Raw genomic sequence first — 15985 nt, 5'->3', positions numbered from 1 at the left:
AGTGATGCCACTGATGCCTGAGGCTCAGACAACTTCTGACTAAAAGTCAATTACAAGCAGCTAATGAATTGCATTAAGCCTATCTCTTGTGAACTGAGCTTACTACCATGCGGGAAACGTGACTGTCTAATGAGGGCATAGCTCTGTGTCTCAGAATGCAGATCCATAGCTTTCAACTACAAGCTCCAGTGTGTTCTTACAGTGCAACTATCATCCACTGGTTAGTCCCATGACTTATAATGCAAAAGCTTGCACATTGCAAATTATGAGGTACTGTGCAAAACCTGCAGTTTAAACAATGGCCCTGTGTACTTTTGGAATGGTATAAAAATATGATGCATGCTTTAGGGCAATTTGCTCTATTTTCCCAAGGCACCTGGGACCCCAAACATGTCCAGTCCACTATAAGAGGTCCTTTGGATCCCTGTTTCACTTTCGGTACTTACAGTCCTGATGCAGGTGGACAGAAGTCAATTTTTCTAAATGAACTTTAACTGGTCAATGTAATTAAAATCCCTTATAGAAATGTAACAGCACACATACCCAACCAATCAAACAGCCTTCAGACAAGCCCTCTTTAGCTAATGTCAATAGGCAAGTTAGATTGCCCAGATACTGTTTTACTGATTAATCACTTCACAGATCTATACTTACTCTTACTTGGGATGTTTTTTTCTTCTTATCATAAACATTACACCCTCCACAGACCTGCTGGATAATGGCTACATTCTCCAACAAGGCAACTCTTTAAGAACTGGGCTGTGTTCAAAGCTTAAGACATGACATGTCCATAAACATAAATGGACAAGTGGCAATCAGCTGCTGCAAGAACATGTGAGCAGGCATGTGTGGCACACCGTGGGGGTTGGAGTCAGGAGGCTCCCATTATGCTGGGTTCATTACTCAGCAAAACAAGTACTACTACAAGCCCTACCAGATGCAGCAGACAGCGTTCTAGGCCATGTTACATGTATAATGCAGACCGGTTGACCTTTTGTTAGGTTAAAGAATACACAGACCGCTGTCAATGTAGACATAATGCACATCAGTCTTACTCTGTGGCATGTTAAATATCAAAGCACTGCTAATTCTTCTCATGTGGGTGTGGACAAACACCATGGTTCAGATACAGTAGGCTTGCCTGGACATCATTTGGCAGTCAAATGGGAAAACATCAAGCATGATAAAGGGACTTTTTATGTTTCAGCAAAACTCATGAATAAGATAAGAAATGGATCACCATATTTTAGATAGTTTTGTTGTCGTCATTCTAGTGAACTCTTGTGCATTCTAGTGCACGCTGGTGATCAACCCAGCGACGTGAAAAGATAGTGACAGGGCCCTTGCTCTACACAAGCATGGCTCCCTCTAGCATATAACATTTGTGTGTGTTGCAATATTGGTTATTTACAGTAAAATGTCCAGTAACATTTGAAGTTAGTCTTTTGAAAATCTTTATACATAGCCGTCATAACCGTTAAGATGAAGTTCTGCTTTAGTCCAGAGTTTTAGGCTATTTACCCTCACTGTCCACCACCATCTCGTTTACTTCCCTCTTTCTGATGGTCTTCCGGTTACGTAATCGCCAAGCTGATCGAGGGGTTTCTGACGTCCCAAAGAAATAAAAAGGACGCCATTGCAATCGCCTCTACTCATAGCCTTCAATTGACCTCTTCTACATTACAATATTTAAATGGTTCGCTGAAATTAGATCAAAAACGAGTACACTGAGTGGTTTTTAATGGTTTGACTATCTTCGTACAATTGTAAATTATGCAACTACGAACGCCAACTTACAGATCGTCGTACTGTGCTGTCTTCAAGCCCGCGTTCGAAATGGAAAATAAATGCAATTAGAACAAAATGGCGTATGGTGACTAGGAGTAGACATGCGCAAAATGAAAACGGGGCTATTTTTCCTTTCTGAAATGAATTCTGTTCCGTTTCTGTAACACAATGGAACCAATGGGCAAAGTATGTGGGACGTCTTAAAGTAGATCTAACCAATAACTATAAAGGATAGCCTAGGGGCTGAAGGGTACATCCAATCGCATTTCTATGCTGAATGATTCTAATTGTATGGAAGCCAAAAAAGACATAACCAATGAAAAAAATAGATTTGTAGCGCCGCTTTCATATCCACCAACCATACCTGGAAATGATGTATGTCCTATAGAATTCGAAGGCTATATGAACCAATCATAATGTGCTAAGCGCATCCACTGCTGCCGTTCCAACCAATAGGGTTTCGAGAAACACAACCTTGGCTCAACAGCTTGTTATTTCGTTTATTGCTTTGCAACCCTGGCAAGTGGTGAGCAGTCACATCGGAGCATGTAAGTGAAGTTGTATACATTTCATTTATTGAAACTACAAACTTTTCCTAAACTCAATCTATTAACACTCGTAAGTAGCATTAACGGATGTTATTCAACGATGTTTGACGCGTTTTCTTGTAGTTTCGGGCGAGAGTACTTACCTAGCTGACGAGGAATTGAATGGCAGTGACCAGTCGGCTTGTTTTCGCAGTGAAGACATGTAGCTAGATGGCTAACGTTATGCGCCCTTTGTGGAACTGAGAAGATTGGTTTATGAAATAAATAATGAATGTTTTCGATCCTAGTCCTTGTTGGTTATAGGTTAAAGTATCAGTTTGACCTTGTTTGGGTAGACAGTATTGAATATTCTTCCGGAACTACTTGCTCTGCTAAGTATCTGACTAGCAAGCTAGCTTTCTTGCTAGCGAGACGGTTTAAATCGCCATAACGAGGAACAGTTTAGCAAGGTTAGTTAGCAGGCTAGCTATATTTAGCCCGTGAGTTGTAGAATTAATCGCTCTCGGTGATTTTTTGGAAGGGTGTTTTGGTTTACCGTTATTGTTAAATATTGATTCTGACACACATTGGGTCATGGAAATGTGTGCCATTCCTTCCCAACCAATCTCACTGTACTTTGCTAGAAGATAGTAATGCAAGCTTCTGACATGGTGCAGCACGGTGAGCTATGATGGCGACGTGACATAGTCAGATTGGGAGTAAAGCGGGAAGGAACACGCACTATTCTGTTTGTCCCTATACAGCCTCCGGATTATACCTCATACACCAGTTTTCTGTTGTCTTGAGCATTTTGTACGCCAACAAAGACGCGAATGCATTTCGTCAGATGTTTTGAAAAGACAGTTACCTTGGTGTGTGCTTGCTTCACATTTTTGCCAGTGTGAAGGGAGGGGGGCTGCATCGAGCTCGAAAAGAATGCGTTAGAAGTAGCTAGCCATTTAGCTAGCTTGTTAGCACATTATCTTTCAAAACGATGTTTTTTAGGACAGCACGGGAGTATCACATATTTGCGCTCAACCACAACCTCTGTTTTTGTGTTATGTCTTTCAGCTATCAACATCCATCGAGCTGGACTCCCTCAAATAGCCATTACAATGAAGGTAAGTCAACAGAAACCTTTCAGTTGAAAACATTAGTGTCGGCGACGCCTCTCTGGCTGTAGTCAGATGGACTGCTGTTGAGGTACTTATTTAGGAACAACACACGTGTGATTGTTTCTTAACTTCCACAGTAGTAAATGCAATTGATTTGTGTTAGTTTTTGTTTCATAGTAGTGATGTCAGAAAGGTCACACTGTCTTGCACTTCAGTTAGTTGAAGGCAGTTGAGCGAAAATGTAGCCATGGAACGTGCAAATTAATCAGAGCCATGTTACTTATGTGACGCCACTCTGGTATCCATTTGATATGCCCACAAATGCTATACATTTCTGTTATCTAGATTATATTGAAGAAACATTAAGAACCTTCAAGTCTGGTCAAGTAGTTAGATTTGAAAGGACAGCCCAGGTTTTTGTGACATGGGCTTGTATTGTCAGTAAGTAGGGTCTGCACATGTTTTTCTGCCACTTGTCAGATTTGCTCAAGACAACTGCCCAGTGTAGGAGCATAAATGGTACAGAACAAATTCTTCTTTGAAAATGCAGTACCATAATAGCTTAAACATAGACAAGGGCTGTGCCAAAAGTATTAATGTAATGGGCTCTTTGTTATTGTGTCCTCAGTAGGATGAGATTGCGTTTGATCCACACCCAATCACCCATGAAATATGTCTAAACAAGCATTTTCTCATGCCACTTGTTTCAAACCACAGCAGACTTGGAAAGCCCACTGTTCTTTCTCAGTTTCTCGGGTTCAGCCAACAGCTCTCCAAAGACTGCCACTCAACCACAATGCTATGTCCATCGTCGACAGTAACTTAGCACTGAGTGGCAAAGAAAGACAATTGATTTGCTGTCATTTCCCTGATTTCTCCTTTTAGGCAGCGGATGAGCCTGCCTACCTGACTGTGGGAACTGATGTTAGCGCAAAGTACCGCGGTGCCTTCTGTGAGGCTAAAATTAAGACCGTCAAACGGATGGTCAAAGTTAAGGTAAGCGTGCCTTCACTTTATAGGCTAACGGTTGTTTTGAGTAATAGATTTGATCATTTTCCCCATTAGTGTCTCTTCTCATGTTGTCTGTCCAGCTGTTTGTACACTTGAAATAATACAATATGTACTAGTTTGTCATGGAACTGTGGTTCAAAGAGAATTAAGTCACAATTTCACTACACACAAACTATGATGTAATTAGCACAGACGGTATGCTTTGAGTGACAAGCTCCAAGTCCAAAACCGTAAGGATACTTCAGTGAAAGTGTCTGTTTCCTCTCAGTGATTTCCTAAACAGGAGCACTTGTTCATTCATGAATGTCTGGGCTCCTGAACATGTCATGCAGATTTTACTAACATGTCTGAGGTGACTCATGCACCAGCTTGCTCTGCAGAAGAGTCATCCTTGTTTTTGGCTCTGAGCCATAGTTCCTCTACTCTTTGACACTGCTTCAAAGTATACATATCTGTCAAATTTGGCATCACGTATCTAGCAATTTGACACCAAACTGAAAAAGTGTACTTTTTGATGATAGCCATTTGAATAATCATATCAGGCAGTTTAAGTTGCATGCCCCATATCACTAGGAATATGGCTTTGGCCTCTGGTAAAGGGTGTTAAAAGCATATTTATTGCAGGACTCATTGTCCTTTCTCACATCAGTTCGCTTGTTGCGTCATGCATAACCTGGGGCTCGGGACTCTGGGAAGAGGAGGACCACTCTGTTCTACCTCCTCCATGCGTGGCGGAAGTCTGAGCCGGCACTGTTAAATCTTTCCACGCCGAGCGGGACTATGCTCTCGGGCCACCATGTGCTGTCCTGTGAGCGAGGCGCTTACCCAGAAGCCTCTTGGTGGCAGATCATGATCTGCAGCGCGTGTATGTGTGTGTGTGTGTGTGTGTTTGTTACATAACTAGAGTACTTCACCTTCGCTGAACCTCTGTACTTTCTCCGTCTCCCCCCTCCACTACTTCTCTCTTTCTCTCCTCTCTCCTCTTTGTCTCCCTAGGTGCTGCTCAAAGGAGACAGCACTTCACAGGTTGTCCAGGATGACCAGGTCAAAGGGCCTCTGAGGGTAAGTTTGTCCATCTTCTCTGACAAGCACTTCCAGGTCACTCTTCCCACTTCTTGAAAGGGTTAATTGGTTTCATCCTGAGATTCCTGGGAAATGTAGGAATGGATTTGGAAATGCATTGTTTGTGCATAGGAACATGAGGCTGGGAGTCTGTGCCCCATGGGTTGAGTCACATGAGTTTGTGCCTGTTAGATGCCTGAGGACGTATTGAAGAGTTTGTGTGTCATACGAGAGAGAGAGAGAGAGAGAGACCTAGTTAAATGATTGTTTGGTTATGGTAATTCCCCCACTCTGTGATTATGATTTGAGTCGGAGGCGCAGATAGTGTTGCTGATGCCAGTCAGAGCATGGGACTTTTAGACAGAATTTTTGAGATTGGTTGCTGCTTTTGCCACAAATTAGGGAGCAAATTAGGGCAAATTGCAAGGGACGGAACATATTTTAAAAATGATTTATTTATATTTTTATTAAAGCAGTTTTGGATTTAGGAGCTCCCGTGCTGCATAACTACTGAATGTTTTTTTTATTTCCATATTTATATCCAGTTAATGAAACTGATTTGGTACTTGGTTTTATGTGTAAGACTCAGCCAAATGTGTGTATTCCTTGAATTTTAAAAGCATGCATCTTACAATTTAAACAGTTTAGTCAGAACGTAGGCACAGGAGAGCCTTATTAAGTGGGTTATGGTGGTTCAGGCTTGATTTCCAAACCTGCTACCATCTTAGGCAGGTGCAGACTCAGCTTGATCTGGCCTTGTTCTATGCACCAAACTGTGTTGCTGCTTGATTTGAGAAGTGACTGTACTTATGTCTATCTCAGGTTGAGCATGTAAGCAAGCTGTTTGCACCCACATATGTATAACATGACTATAACACAAGTGATCTACATGGATAGGGGCACAAACTGGACTTAAAACAGATCATATTAAGTGTCTATGTTATTGTGAAATGCAGTTGCTGTTCATCAGTGAAAATACTTGGGCAGCCGTGGCCCACTGGTTAGCACTCTGGACTTGTAACCGGAGGGTTGCCGGTTCAAGCCCCGACCAGTGGGCCACGGCTGAAGTGCCCTTGAGCAAGGCACCGAACCCCTCACTGCTCCCCAAGTGCCGCTGTTGTTGCAGGCAGCTCACTGCGCCGGGATTAGTGTGTGCTTCACCTCACTGTGTGTTCACTGTGTGCTGAGTGTGTTTCACTAATTCACGGATTGGGTTAAATGCAGAGACCAAATTTCCCTCACGGGATCAAAAGAGTATATATACTATATACTTACTTCAGTCTGTCAAACACAGCTTGCCATATCTGCACAATATGAGCAGGGTGACGTAAACACTCAGAATGTAACAAGCTACACAACTGAATATACTGAGCGAGTCCTAACATTTTTAGTAATGTGATGATAAATTGAGAGTGAATGAAATAGCAGCTCCTGAAAAAATGCTCTACAAATACATATTATCAGAGCTTAATGTGTGTGTGCTCTGAGTATTAGCCTGTTGGAACATCTGCACCCTAAACCTGGTAAAAATGTCTGACTGGTCTTTTTTGTCATCTACCAGCCACATTTGCTGTTAGGCCAAAAAGTTATGTATTTGAGTCTATGTTCTATGTCTGTGCACACCCAATGTGGATCTGTGGGTATGGCACAAAGAGAGCGGAAGACCATTTGATGTGTTAACATTTGCTGCATGTACCCATGCATGCATGCTTGTTTATTAACAAGTTGAAAATCCCCTTGCTTATCCCTGCTGCTGTGATCTTTCTTTGTTGTATGCCATGTGTTGTGACTTTGCGTTTCTTCTTCTTCTTCCTCCTACTCGTCCTCTTCCTCTGCAGGTGGGCTCCACAGTTGAGGTGAAGAGCCCAGAGGGAGTCCTGAGCGAGGCCGTCATCAACAAACTCACAGACGCCAGCTGGTACACCGTGGGTAAGTGCTGGCCCTCCCTGGACCTCTGGCTGTCACAGCGGCCCTGCTCGGACAGAAGTGTTTGTGTGTGTGTGTGTGTAGCTTGGTGGCGTTGCTAGTGCTAACAGAACCTTGGGACAAAAGGCTGCGCCTCCGCACAGCCGGATAAGAACCCAAACCAGCAGTGTTAAATAATTGAGCAGAACTGCTGGCGCCATGCGCCACTCGCGGTCTTGGGCCATGATTGCTAAATGATGTACACTTCTCAAGGAAGGAATTCTTTGGTTGAAGGGACAAGCGATTGACCGGAACCATTTTGGAGCCAAAGCTGCCGTCTCCACATGACATTTTTGAAAAATGCTCAAATATTTCAGTACCTGCCCAGAATGAGTGCATGAAAAGTCTTATTATTTTGTATTGTATTTTTCAGTGTTTGATGACGGGGACGAGAAAACACTGAGAAGGACGTCGCTGTGCCTGAAAGGCGAGAGACATTTTGCTGAAAGCGAGGTTTGTGCCCATCTACCTACCTGCCTACCTGCTCACCTACCGGCCTATACCGCTGTGTGTGCATTCATTAAGTCCCGGTTGTGTTTTCATCCATCCAACATTAATTAACCTCCCTCTGCTCTCTCATGTAGACTTTGGACCAACTGCCCCTCACCAATCCGGAGCACTTTGGCACTCCCGTCATTGGGAAGAAGACAAACCGCGGCCGCAGGACCTCCCAGGCTGTGTGAGTGTCAACACCTCGGTTTCCGTCTTTTAAATGTTGGAAAGGGGGAAAAAAAGCATGTTCAACTGCTAGTGAAGAAGACTCTTCTGTGCCCAGAATATCTCTTCTGCTGTTTGCCAGCAAACACAGAATCCCAGAATGCGGTTTCATTTCCTCTATTGGGAGCATGTTCTCTAAGAGTATGAGAAAGTTGTCAGTGTTGAGAAGTTTCAGAAGTGGGCATGTGCTTTGTGAACAACACAGTGGGACTTTGACAGCTATGCATGCTCCAGCACGTTTACTTGAGTTTGTATGCTGCAGATCTGTCTTCTGACCAGTTGTTTATGATTTTGTTTTAAAAAGCTTTTTTAAAATTGGCTTTTCTCCTGAAGGCATTGCGGTCTTTGCTTTGTCCCCTGAGGTGATTGTCTGTCTGGTTTCTCAGACATTCTGTTTGCCTCACAAGTGCCATAGTTTTGCACCCTTCAATTGGCTGTGTGCCAACTTACCACAGGAAACACTCTAATGTGTCCTTTTATCCCACATAGTGTCCTAACTGCATGCAATGCAAGCGAGCAAGCGTTGGTGACAAAATCAGTTTGATTACTTTGTTCTCAATCGGAACTTCCCAACTGTATGCGATGTGACAGTGCTGTGCAGCGTGATGCGACGCAACTTTTTTTGAGTAGAACTTTTGTCTGACAACCCGTTTTATATTTTCTTTCTGATGCTCGCGATGTTCTGCTATTTTGAATAAGAAATATGACTCAATCGAACGGCACATTTTATGGCTTCAGTGTGGACAGAGACCATTTAATTATACTTGACAGTCGGATGCTGGTATGCCGTTAGGACAAGGTGTTATGTATAGCATTGCTGGTGCTGTCATTCTGTAAGTGGTTGTGCATCTTTACCCGCACCAACATATATGTACGAAACCTGTACGTCAGTGTTCATGGCATTAGACAGTTTCCTGAATTTAGAAATTGGCACCTTGCCTCAGACTAGCATCCATTCTCTTCATTCACCCTAAGGCCTGCCAGCTGACCTTTGCTCTCCACTTGCTTTGCACAGTGCGGATGAGGAGAAGGAGTCTTCGTCGAGCGAGGATGAGGAGGATGACCGGCGGCGGCTCAGCGATGAGCTGCTGGGGAAGGTGGCCAGTGTGCAGAGCGGCAACTCCTCCTACCTGGCGCTGGTGAGTGGCCTCTTCTTTTTAACTGTTTTACCCAGCACATTTGTAGCTGATGTAAAGCTACTTTGTAAAATTAATTGACTTTCTTTTTCTGCACATTTAATGATTTGTTTCTAGTGTGCGTTTGGCTGTGTTATTGCTTCATTTGTATTGAAATGCAAGTTTTCTGGCTGGAACTTCTTAAAATTATATTTTGTTGTTTTGTTTTATACTTTTAACCTACTTCATGCCCCTGTGAACTGCCACCACATGCATAATACATTCAAATGTAACATATCGTGTTCTACAAAGAAGTAGAGATGTCCTTGGTTTTGTTTTGATGAGTGTTGGTGAAAGGTTGTTTGGATGAGTGTTGTAAGTGACCTTTTCCTCTGCCTCCACCTCTAGGTTATATCTCCCAGCTGCAATGACGACCTGACTGTCAAAAAGGACCAATGTTTAGTGAGATCTTTTGCTGATTCCAAATTGTAAGTACTTTAGAATTCCATCTGTTTATAATTTTATAACAACAATTCTGTTACAGTTAGTGAAATTTGTTGACCGTGTGGAACAGTTCCAGTGTATGTTTCAGCTCAGCATGTGATGTATACCAGTGCATTTTGACTGTGATCATCCTCTAAACTTTATTTTGTGGCTTCTCTCCCTCTCTCTTCATGTTTTAGTCACACCGTGGCAAGAAAAGACATCCATCAGCTGAACATAGACAGCATATCGAAGTCGGAGTACTCTTCCAAGAAAGGTAAGCTTGGTTGGCCTGCTGCTGAAAGTCTAAAAATACTAATTACTCTGGAAGTACTTGAAGATGGATGACACTGTGATGCCTTAACCCATTCGTGCTGGATGCTGCACGACGCAACATTCTATCTCCCGCCTGATGCTGCGTAGTGCAGCATTGCTTCTCCAACCTGATGCTGCATAGCGCAGCATGCTTTTTATTTCATGTTTCTAGGTGCTACAGAGGCTTAGATATTACATTTTGGTAGACGTTGACAATTTTCAGTATGTTTTCAGAAAACCCTTAGGAAATAAGGTTATTTAGTCTAGAATGCCATAGGATTCTATAGGCGTTTTTAGCAGGCATTTTAGGAGTAAATGGGTTAATTATGCATAACTGTGTGAGGCTGTGATGCCAAGAATTGTGTCCAGGAGTTGCTGATCTGGTGTTACAGTATAATTCTGACCTTACTCATCAGATGCGAAAAATCATTTCTTCATCAGCACTTCTTGCTCTGCAGAAAAGTCTAAGTGCTGTGTCATTACAAGCCTATTGTTCAACTCTCAGGTCCGCACTCTAGCTGTGAGAGGCGTTCCAAATGCTATTTCTGGATCATAAATATTATTGTGACTATTACATTATGGTCTCTCAAGCTCTCATATTGTGGTCTCGTATAAAAAGTGCTATAGTGTCATAATGAACTCAGATTTGTATTCTGACTGTTCGTGTTTGGACTGTTAGTTGTGGGACGCAAATTGGATGGGAGTTTCTGACCATGCGCGTCTTGTCACAGGGCTTGAGGGCGCCATGCACTTCCTGAAGACCAAGGAGGTGCCGGAGAGCTGGAAGATGGACATGAGCGAGATCCTGGAGTCGTCCAGCAGCGACGAGGAAGAGGAGGACCGAGGCAAAGAGAGCGAGGAAGAAGACAAGGAGGCCGAGGCTGACCAGGTGAGGCTGTGGGGATTTTTTTTTTTGATCGCGCTATATAACCACCTATTCCAGTGGGACGTTGTTACCCCTGCTGACATGTTTGAGGGTTCTTCTCGCAGGGTTTTTCTCGCAATGGTCAGTAGATGGAGGGTAAGCATGGAAAGGAACTGAGGGAGTTTGAGTGAAACTGCTTTAAGGAATGGAGTCGTTAACCACATAATTGTTTGAAGTAGAGATGTTAGCCACCAGAGAACCATTTTGAGCAAATGGGATATAAAATTTTATGCAGTGTCTGTCCTTCAACTTTGTCTTCTTTTGGCACTTGGCAGTTTGTGTGTATTTCAAGTCACCAAAACTATTGTATTTTTTTGCATTCTGGAGTTGTTTTCTAAGTAGCAGAAGCTGAGGCAGTCGTCCAGTCTGAGAGCGCTTTTAGTTCACACACTCAACCACCCCCACCCCACAGCCATGTGAAGGCATGGGAATCCCTGCCCCAGTCAGCGAGAGAGCCCCCAGCCAGCCCACAATCAACCCCAGCCAGGAATGTAAATACTGCCTCGGGCCACCGAGAGGCGATAAGAAGGGCCACAGGCATTCCTGCCCTCTCTTTACACCCCCCCCCCCCCCATCTTTCCTCTCTCTCTCTCTCTCTCTCTCTCTCTCTCTCTCTCTCTCTCTCTCTCTCTCTCTCTCTCTCTCTCTCTCTCTCTCTCTCTCTCTCTCTCTCTCTCTCTCTCTCTGCTCTCTGCTCTCTGCTCTCTGCTCTCTGCGCTCCGCGCTTCATGACCACTGGCCAAAGCACCTTGATTGAGTCTCCTGAATGGCCAAACAGCATGTGGGGAACCCCCCTCCCGTCTCGCTGCACCAAACAATGCCCCATTCTTTCTGCTCTCGGGCCGACTGGGACAAATGGTCATTTGTTTGGGTTTTTCTGACTGGGTCGTCATGGCGATGGTGACTTCCTATCATGGGCTGGGAGGAGGAGGGGCAGGAGGCAGCAGGGATTGGCTGGTGGCCAGTGGAAGGCTGGCCAGCTTGGCCCAGGGGCTGGCCCAGTCTCGCTCTTTCCTACGTCTCTCTCTCCCTCATGTACACACACACACACACAGAGAGAAAGACAGAAGAGCATTAGTAACTCCCACCTGAGCGTGACTATCTGGCTCATGGGCATAGGCGCCAAGTGCTTTGGCTGTCTAGATGAGCATGGAGGAGTCTGGCGGGATGGTGGAGGGACTTGGGTCTGCTTCACCAGGAGGCTCGACTCCCAAAGCCTCAAAGAGAGACGGCGATCTGAGCACTGGAGCTTTAGTCAAGAGAAGCCCTCACGCTTGAGGAGCTCAGCAGCCTGTGTGAGGCAGAGTATATAGTGCAATTATAAATCACTGGGAAATACTCTGTGTGGCCTCATTTGTGAATTGTTGTATTTATATCCAGTGTTTTGCATCTATCTTCCTTTGATTACTAACTATGCTGACAAAACAGTTTTGGTTTTAAAAACTTTTTTTTATTATTGCATCTTCCTTCTTGTCTGTTATGCTAACATAGCATGTCATTGTCTTTACCAGGCGCATACAGGCAAAACCTGCGCTTGTATTTAAAAATGACACCTAAGACGAGGGGGTTTCTGTTTTTGTCCTCTTGGTGTGCCCCTGATGGATATGCAGGGATTAGTATGGAAGCATTAGCATTTGAGAAGGACCTAGAGCTCACCCCGCCCCCCTCCCCACAAGCTTTCCAACAGCAGACTCAAACTGATACAGTGATGACAGCAAGACTGCACTCATAAACTGGCCATTTGTGCTCTAAGTGATTTGGGAGCTACTGGCCCCATTTGCTGAGCTGGAGGGAGGCAGGTTGACCAGTGTTTAGTCAACTGTCCCGCTACGTTCCTCACCATCTTCGCCCAGCTATCAGGGACAGCAGCAGGAATTCTAGTTGTAGAGTGTGCACCATGTGAAGGCGTTATGCCTCAAAACGGATACCAACGGAGGCTTCTGTCTGTGTTTTTTTTTTTTTTTTTTTGCACTTTTCACTTCAAGATAAAGGACATGAACAAAATGGATCAACATATGGACGTGAAAAGGAAGCACAAATCGTTTTCAAGCCCATTCTGAGAGTAGAGTGGCCAATGAGAAATAGCTTGTCGTGAGTGGCACTGCCTACGGGGCGAGTCTGCAAGCAAGCTCATTTTATTTTGAGAGTGAAGATACAGGGAAGCATGTAGAAGTGTCCAGCAGTTGTTTTCCAAACAGGGAGCTCAAAATGATGATGCCTGAGAATGGTTTCGCTTTGTGTGCTGATTTACGTTGATGACACAATTCTCTTGGCTATCTGATTAGCCCCAGATAACTGTTGATATGATCGTAGTGCGGATTAAGAGCATCTGTCTTCTTGACATTGAGCCAATACTGATGTAGACTCAAGAGTCCATCTGTTTTTAAACATTTGGAACAGAAAGTGCACACTTGGTCTTGTCCACATCCTATTGCTCTTGATGTCTTGATACCTTGTTTGTGATATCCTTGATGACTTGATATCCTATAACCCTGTTTTGTATGTGTCTGTGTTTGTGTAGCCTGACGATGAACCAGACCCGGAGGAGAGGGACCACTTCCTACAGCAGCTTTACAAATTTATGGAAGACAGAGGTGGGTCACTCGAAACACTCACAAAACTGCTCTAAAAATGATTACAAGAAGCAGGAGCCTGTCACCGAACCAAGGGTTTTAACCTCCATAACAAAGCGGCAGTTGTCCTTAAAAGGTCTACATGTTTGTTTGGGTCCACGTAGCTGGATTCCTCCCTTACCACAGATTTGTACCGGCTCTTTGAAAAGCCCCATGATTGTGTATTGATCTCTTTGCCCTTTCTTCTCCCCCCCCCACCCCCCCCCCTCAGGAACTCCCATAAACAAGCCTCCCGTGCTGGGCTACAAGGATCTCAACCTCTTCAAGCTCTTCAGGCTGGTGCATCAGCATGGGGGCTGTGACAATGTGAGTTTTTTTTTTTTTTTTTTTTTTACGGTCTTTCTTCTTTTGTTAGTTCCTCTCTTTCTCTGTCTCTGCCTGCTTTTCTGTGTGTCTGCTTTTCTTTTTGAAAAAAAAAACTCTAGTAGCTCCTCTTTTCTCTGGTAGGAACCCCCCCCCCTTCTATTTTCTTTCTTCCCACTTTGTCCATCATAACCACAAGAGATGATGGTAAGCGTTAGCCTCATGCAGCGGAGACGAGTGCTGTGTTCTCAGTGTTTCTGTTGTTAGCTGGGTGACAGCAGGAGGCTGGGGGGGGGTGAGGGTAAAGAGCGCTTTCGCTTTACTTCACTTGACGCCGTCTGACGTCGGACCTCTCCAGCTCTCTGATCAGCTGTGCCTGTCAGAGCAGCCCACACGTGTGTGTGTGTGTGTGTGTGTGTGTGTGTGACTAACACCCCCCAAAAAAGGAAGTTCTTTTATTGTGACTAAATTCTTCCGCAGTGTTTTTTGCCTTTCAGTTAGGCCTACAAAGATATTTTATATTAAATTCGTAGCTGTCTTTTACAGGTTAGCTGTCCCCAGAGACATAAGCATAGCCAATAAATAGATACTAAAAAGGGAAAACATACCTTTTCTTAACATTAATGATTTCATTAATCTACCGTTTGCAGGGTAGAATATGTCTATTGGCCAGGTGGTGATATTGTGCTATGAGACAGTAAAAACATGATGGATGCCTAAGGCACAGCTTAAGCACACCTCTGCACTGCCAACTGTATCCCATGCTGGGAACAGTTCAACAGATTAGACACAGTAGTAGTAGTTCCTGTTTCGCTTGCTGTCATGCTAGAAGTTAAACTCTCTCAAAAGCCATGGCCTTGACATGTCTATTCCCACGCAGTGTTGTGTTACTTCCCCATAACACACTTGGTGTCACTAGACAATTTACTGCCAAGGTTGTAATTACCTCACAGCAGAAGTTTCTGTTTTGAGTCCTGGCTGAAATTGTGTAATGGCTGGAGTTGTTGTAGTGTGTCATGGCGTGTTGTGTTGTATTGAAGCCAGATGCCAGAGGTCCTTATGCAAAACCCCTGGTTTGTGTTTTGGTGCAGATTGAAAGTGGCTCCGTGTGGAAACAGATCTACATGGACCTGGGGATTCCAGTCCTCAATTCGGCTGCCTCCTACAATGTCAAGACCGCCTACAGAAAGTAAGTCTGTGTGTTTGTTTGCTTGCATGCATGCGTCACTCCATGCTGCCTGCCTCAGGCACAGTCCCACAGCAATTGCAATGTGTTGACATCTGCTTTGGGCTATTTAGGGTGATTTGAATCTTAACAACCAAACCCCAAACTCACAAGCAATATATTGCAGTGGTGAAGAAGACCCCTGTAAACTCGGGGACTTTAGATTGCATCACCATATTATTCTTTGATTGTGTTGAAGGCACTAAACCATTTGTCAGTGTGCACAAACAAGTAAGTAAACAAACAAACCTCCAAAGACGACAGCATGGCCTTGCAGCGTGTTGTTGTTGGGATGAGCTGTTCTGATGAGGCCTTGGTCTCACAGCCTGCTGCTATTGCAGAGCCAGCCTGTTCACAGCGCGCAGCACCACGTGTGGATAGGGTTAAGCACGCCCAGGCTGGAACAGCTGTGTCTGTGGTCGACTGCAGGAAGCATACCTGTAGCGGACGGTTTGCTTAGCGGGGAAGTCTGCGCCAGCACAACGGGGTGCAAGCAGCTGAGTTGCTAGTAAACACAGCTGATGTGGTGAACGTGATGATGCCGGAGAATGGTTTCGCTTTTCTGGGCTGATGTCTTGTGATGTCACGATTCTCTTGGCTATCTGATTCAACCCCCTTTGAATAATTTTAACTGTAAAATAGCTTAAAATGTCGTTCCGTTCTGACTTCAATTGAGCCTCCCTTCCAAAACATTTACATGTCCAATAAAGAATTAAATATTACAGTACAGAACTAAAACCCCTTCTGAAAGCAAAACAATACTATACTGTCTCTGTATTCTTTCAATGTCATCTCTAACCC

The 15985-nt window shown here is 44.2% G+C and overlaps 1 protein-coding gene and 2 non-coding genes across 3 annotated transcripts in view; all 3 read left to right on the top strand.

The window, feature by feature from the left end:
• The first annotated feature begins 1684 nt into the window (after positions 1-1684).
• The window catches only part of arid4a (AT-rich interactive domain 4A), a 28426-nt gene continuing 14125 nt past the window's right edge, over positions 1685-15985 (top strand). Inside the window, exons 1-14 of the mRNA XM_076300601.1 lie at positions 1685-2336; positions 3387-3436; positions 4316-4426; positions 5438-5503; positions 7342-7432; positions 7842-7921; positions 8053-8147; positions 9201-9324; positions 9709-9788; positions 9984-10060; positions 10830-10987; positions 13545-13617; positions 13868-13962; positions 15051-15148. Coding sequence (XP_076156716.1) covers positions 3431-3436; positions 4316-4426; positions 5438-5503; positions 7342-7432; positions 7842-7921; positions 8053-8147; positions 9201-9324; positions 9709-9788; positions 9984-10060; positions 10830-10987; positions 13545-13617; positions 13868-13962; positions 15051-15148 — 1154 coding nt within the window. The 5' untranslated portion in view covers positions 1685-2336; positions 3387-3430. The remainder of the gene's footprint in view (positions 2337-3386; positions 3437-4315; positions 4427-5437; positions 5504-7341; positions 7433-7841; positions 7922-8052; positions 8148-9200; positions 9325-9708; positions 9789-9983; positions 10061-10829; positions 10988-13544; positions 13618-13867; positions 13963-15050; positions 15149-15985) is intronic.
• On the top strand, positions 13227-13308 carry LOC143139967 (small nucleolar RNA SNORD53/SNORD92). The gene has a single exon (XR_012990491.1). It is a non-coding gene; the product is annotated as a small nucleolar RNA SNORD53/SNORD92 (small nucleolar RNA).
• Positions 15712-15794, top strand: LOC143139965 (small nucleolar RNA SNORD53/SNORD92). The gene has a single exon (XR_012990489.1). It is a non-coding gene; the product is annotated as a small nucleolar RNA SNORD53/SNORD92 (small nucleolar RNA).

The sequence above is a fragment of the Alosa pseudoharengus genome, unplaced genomic scaffold, assembly GCF_046254945.1.
Source record: "Alosa pseudoharengus isolate Yale_2024_CS ecotype anadromous, Long Island Sound unplaced genomic scaffold, YU_APseudo_1.1 YU_APseudo_1.1_scf_22, whole genome shotgun sequence".
Classification (NCBI taxonomy): Eukaryota; Metazoa; Chordata; class Actinopteri; order Clupeiformes; family Clupeidae; genus Alosa; species Alosa pseudoharengus.
This window is presented reverse-complemented; position numbering and strand designations above follow the sequence as displayed.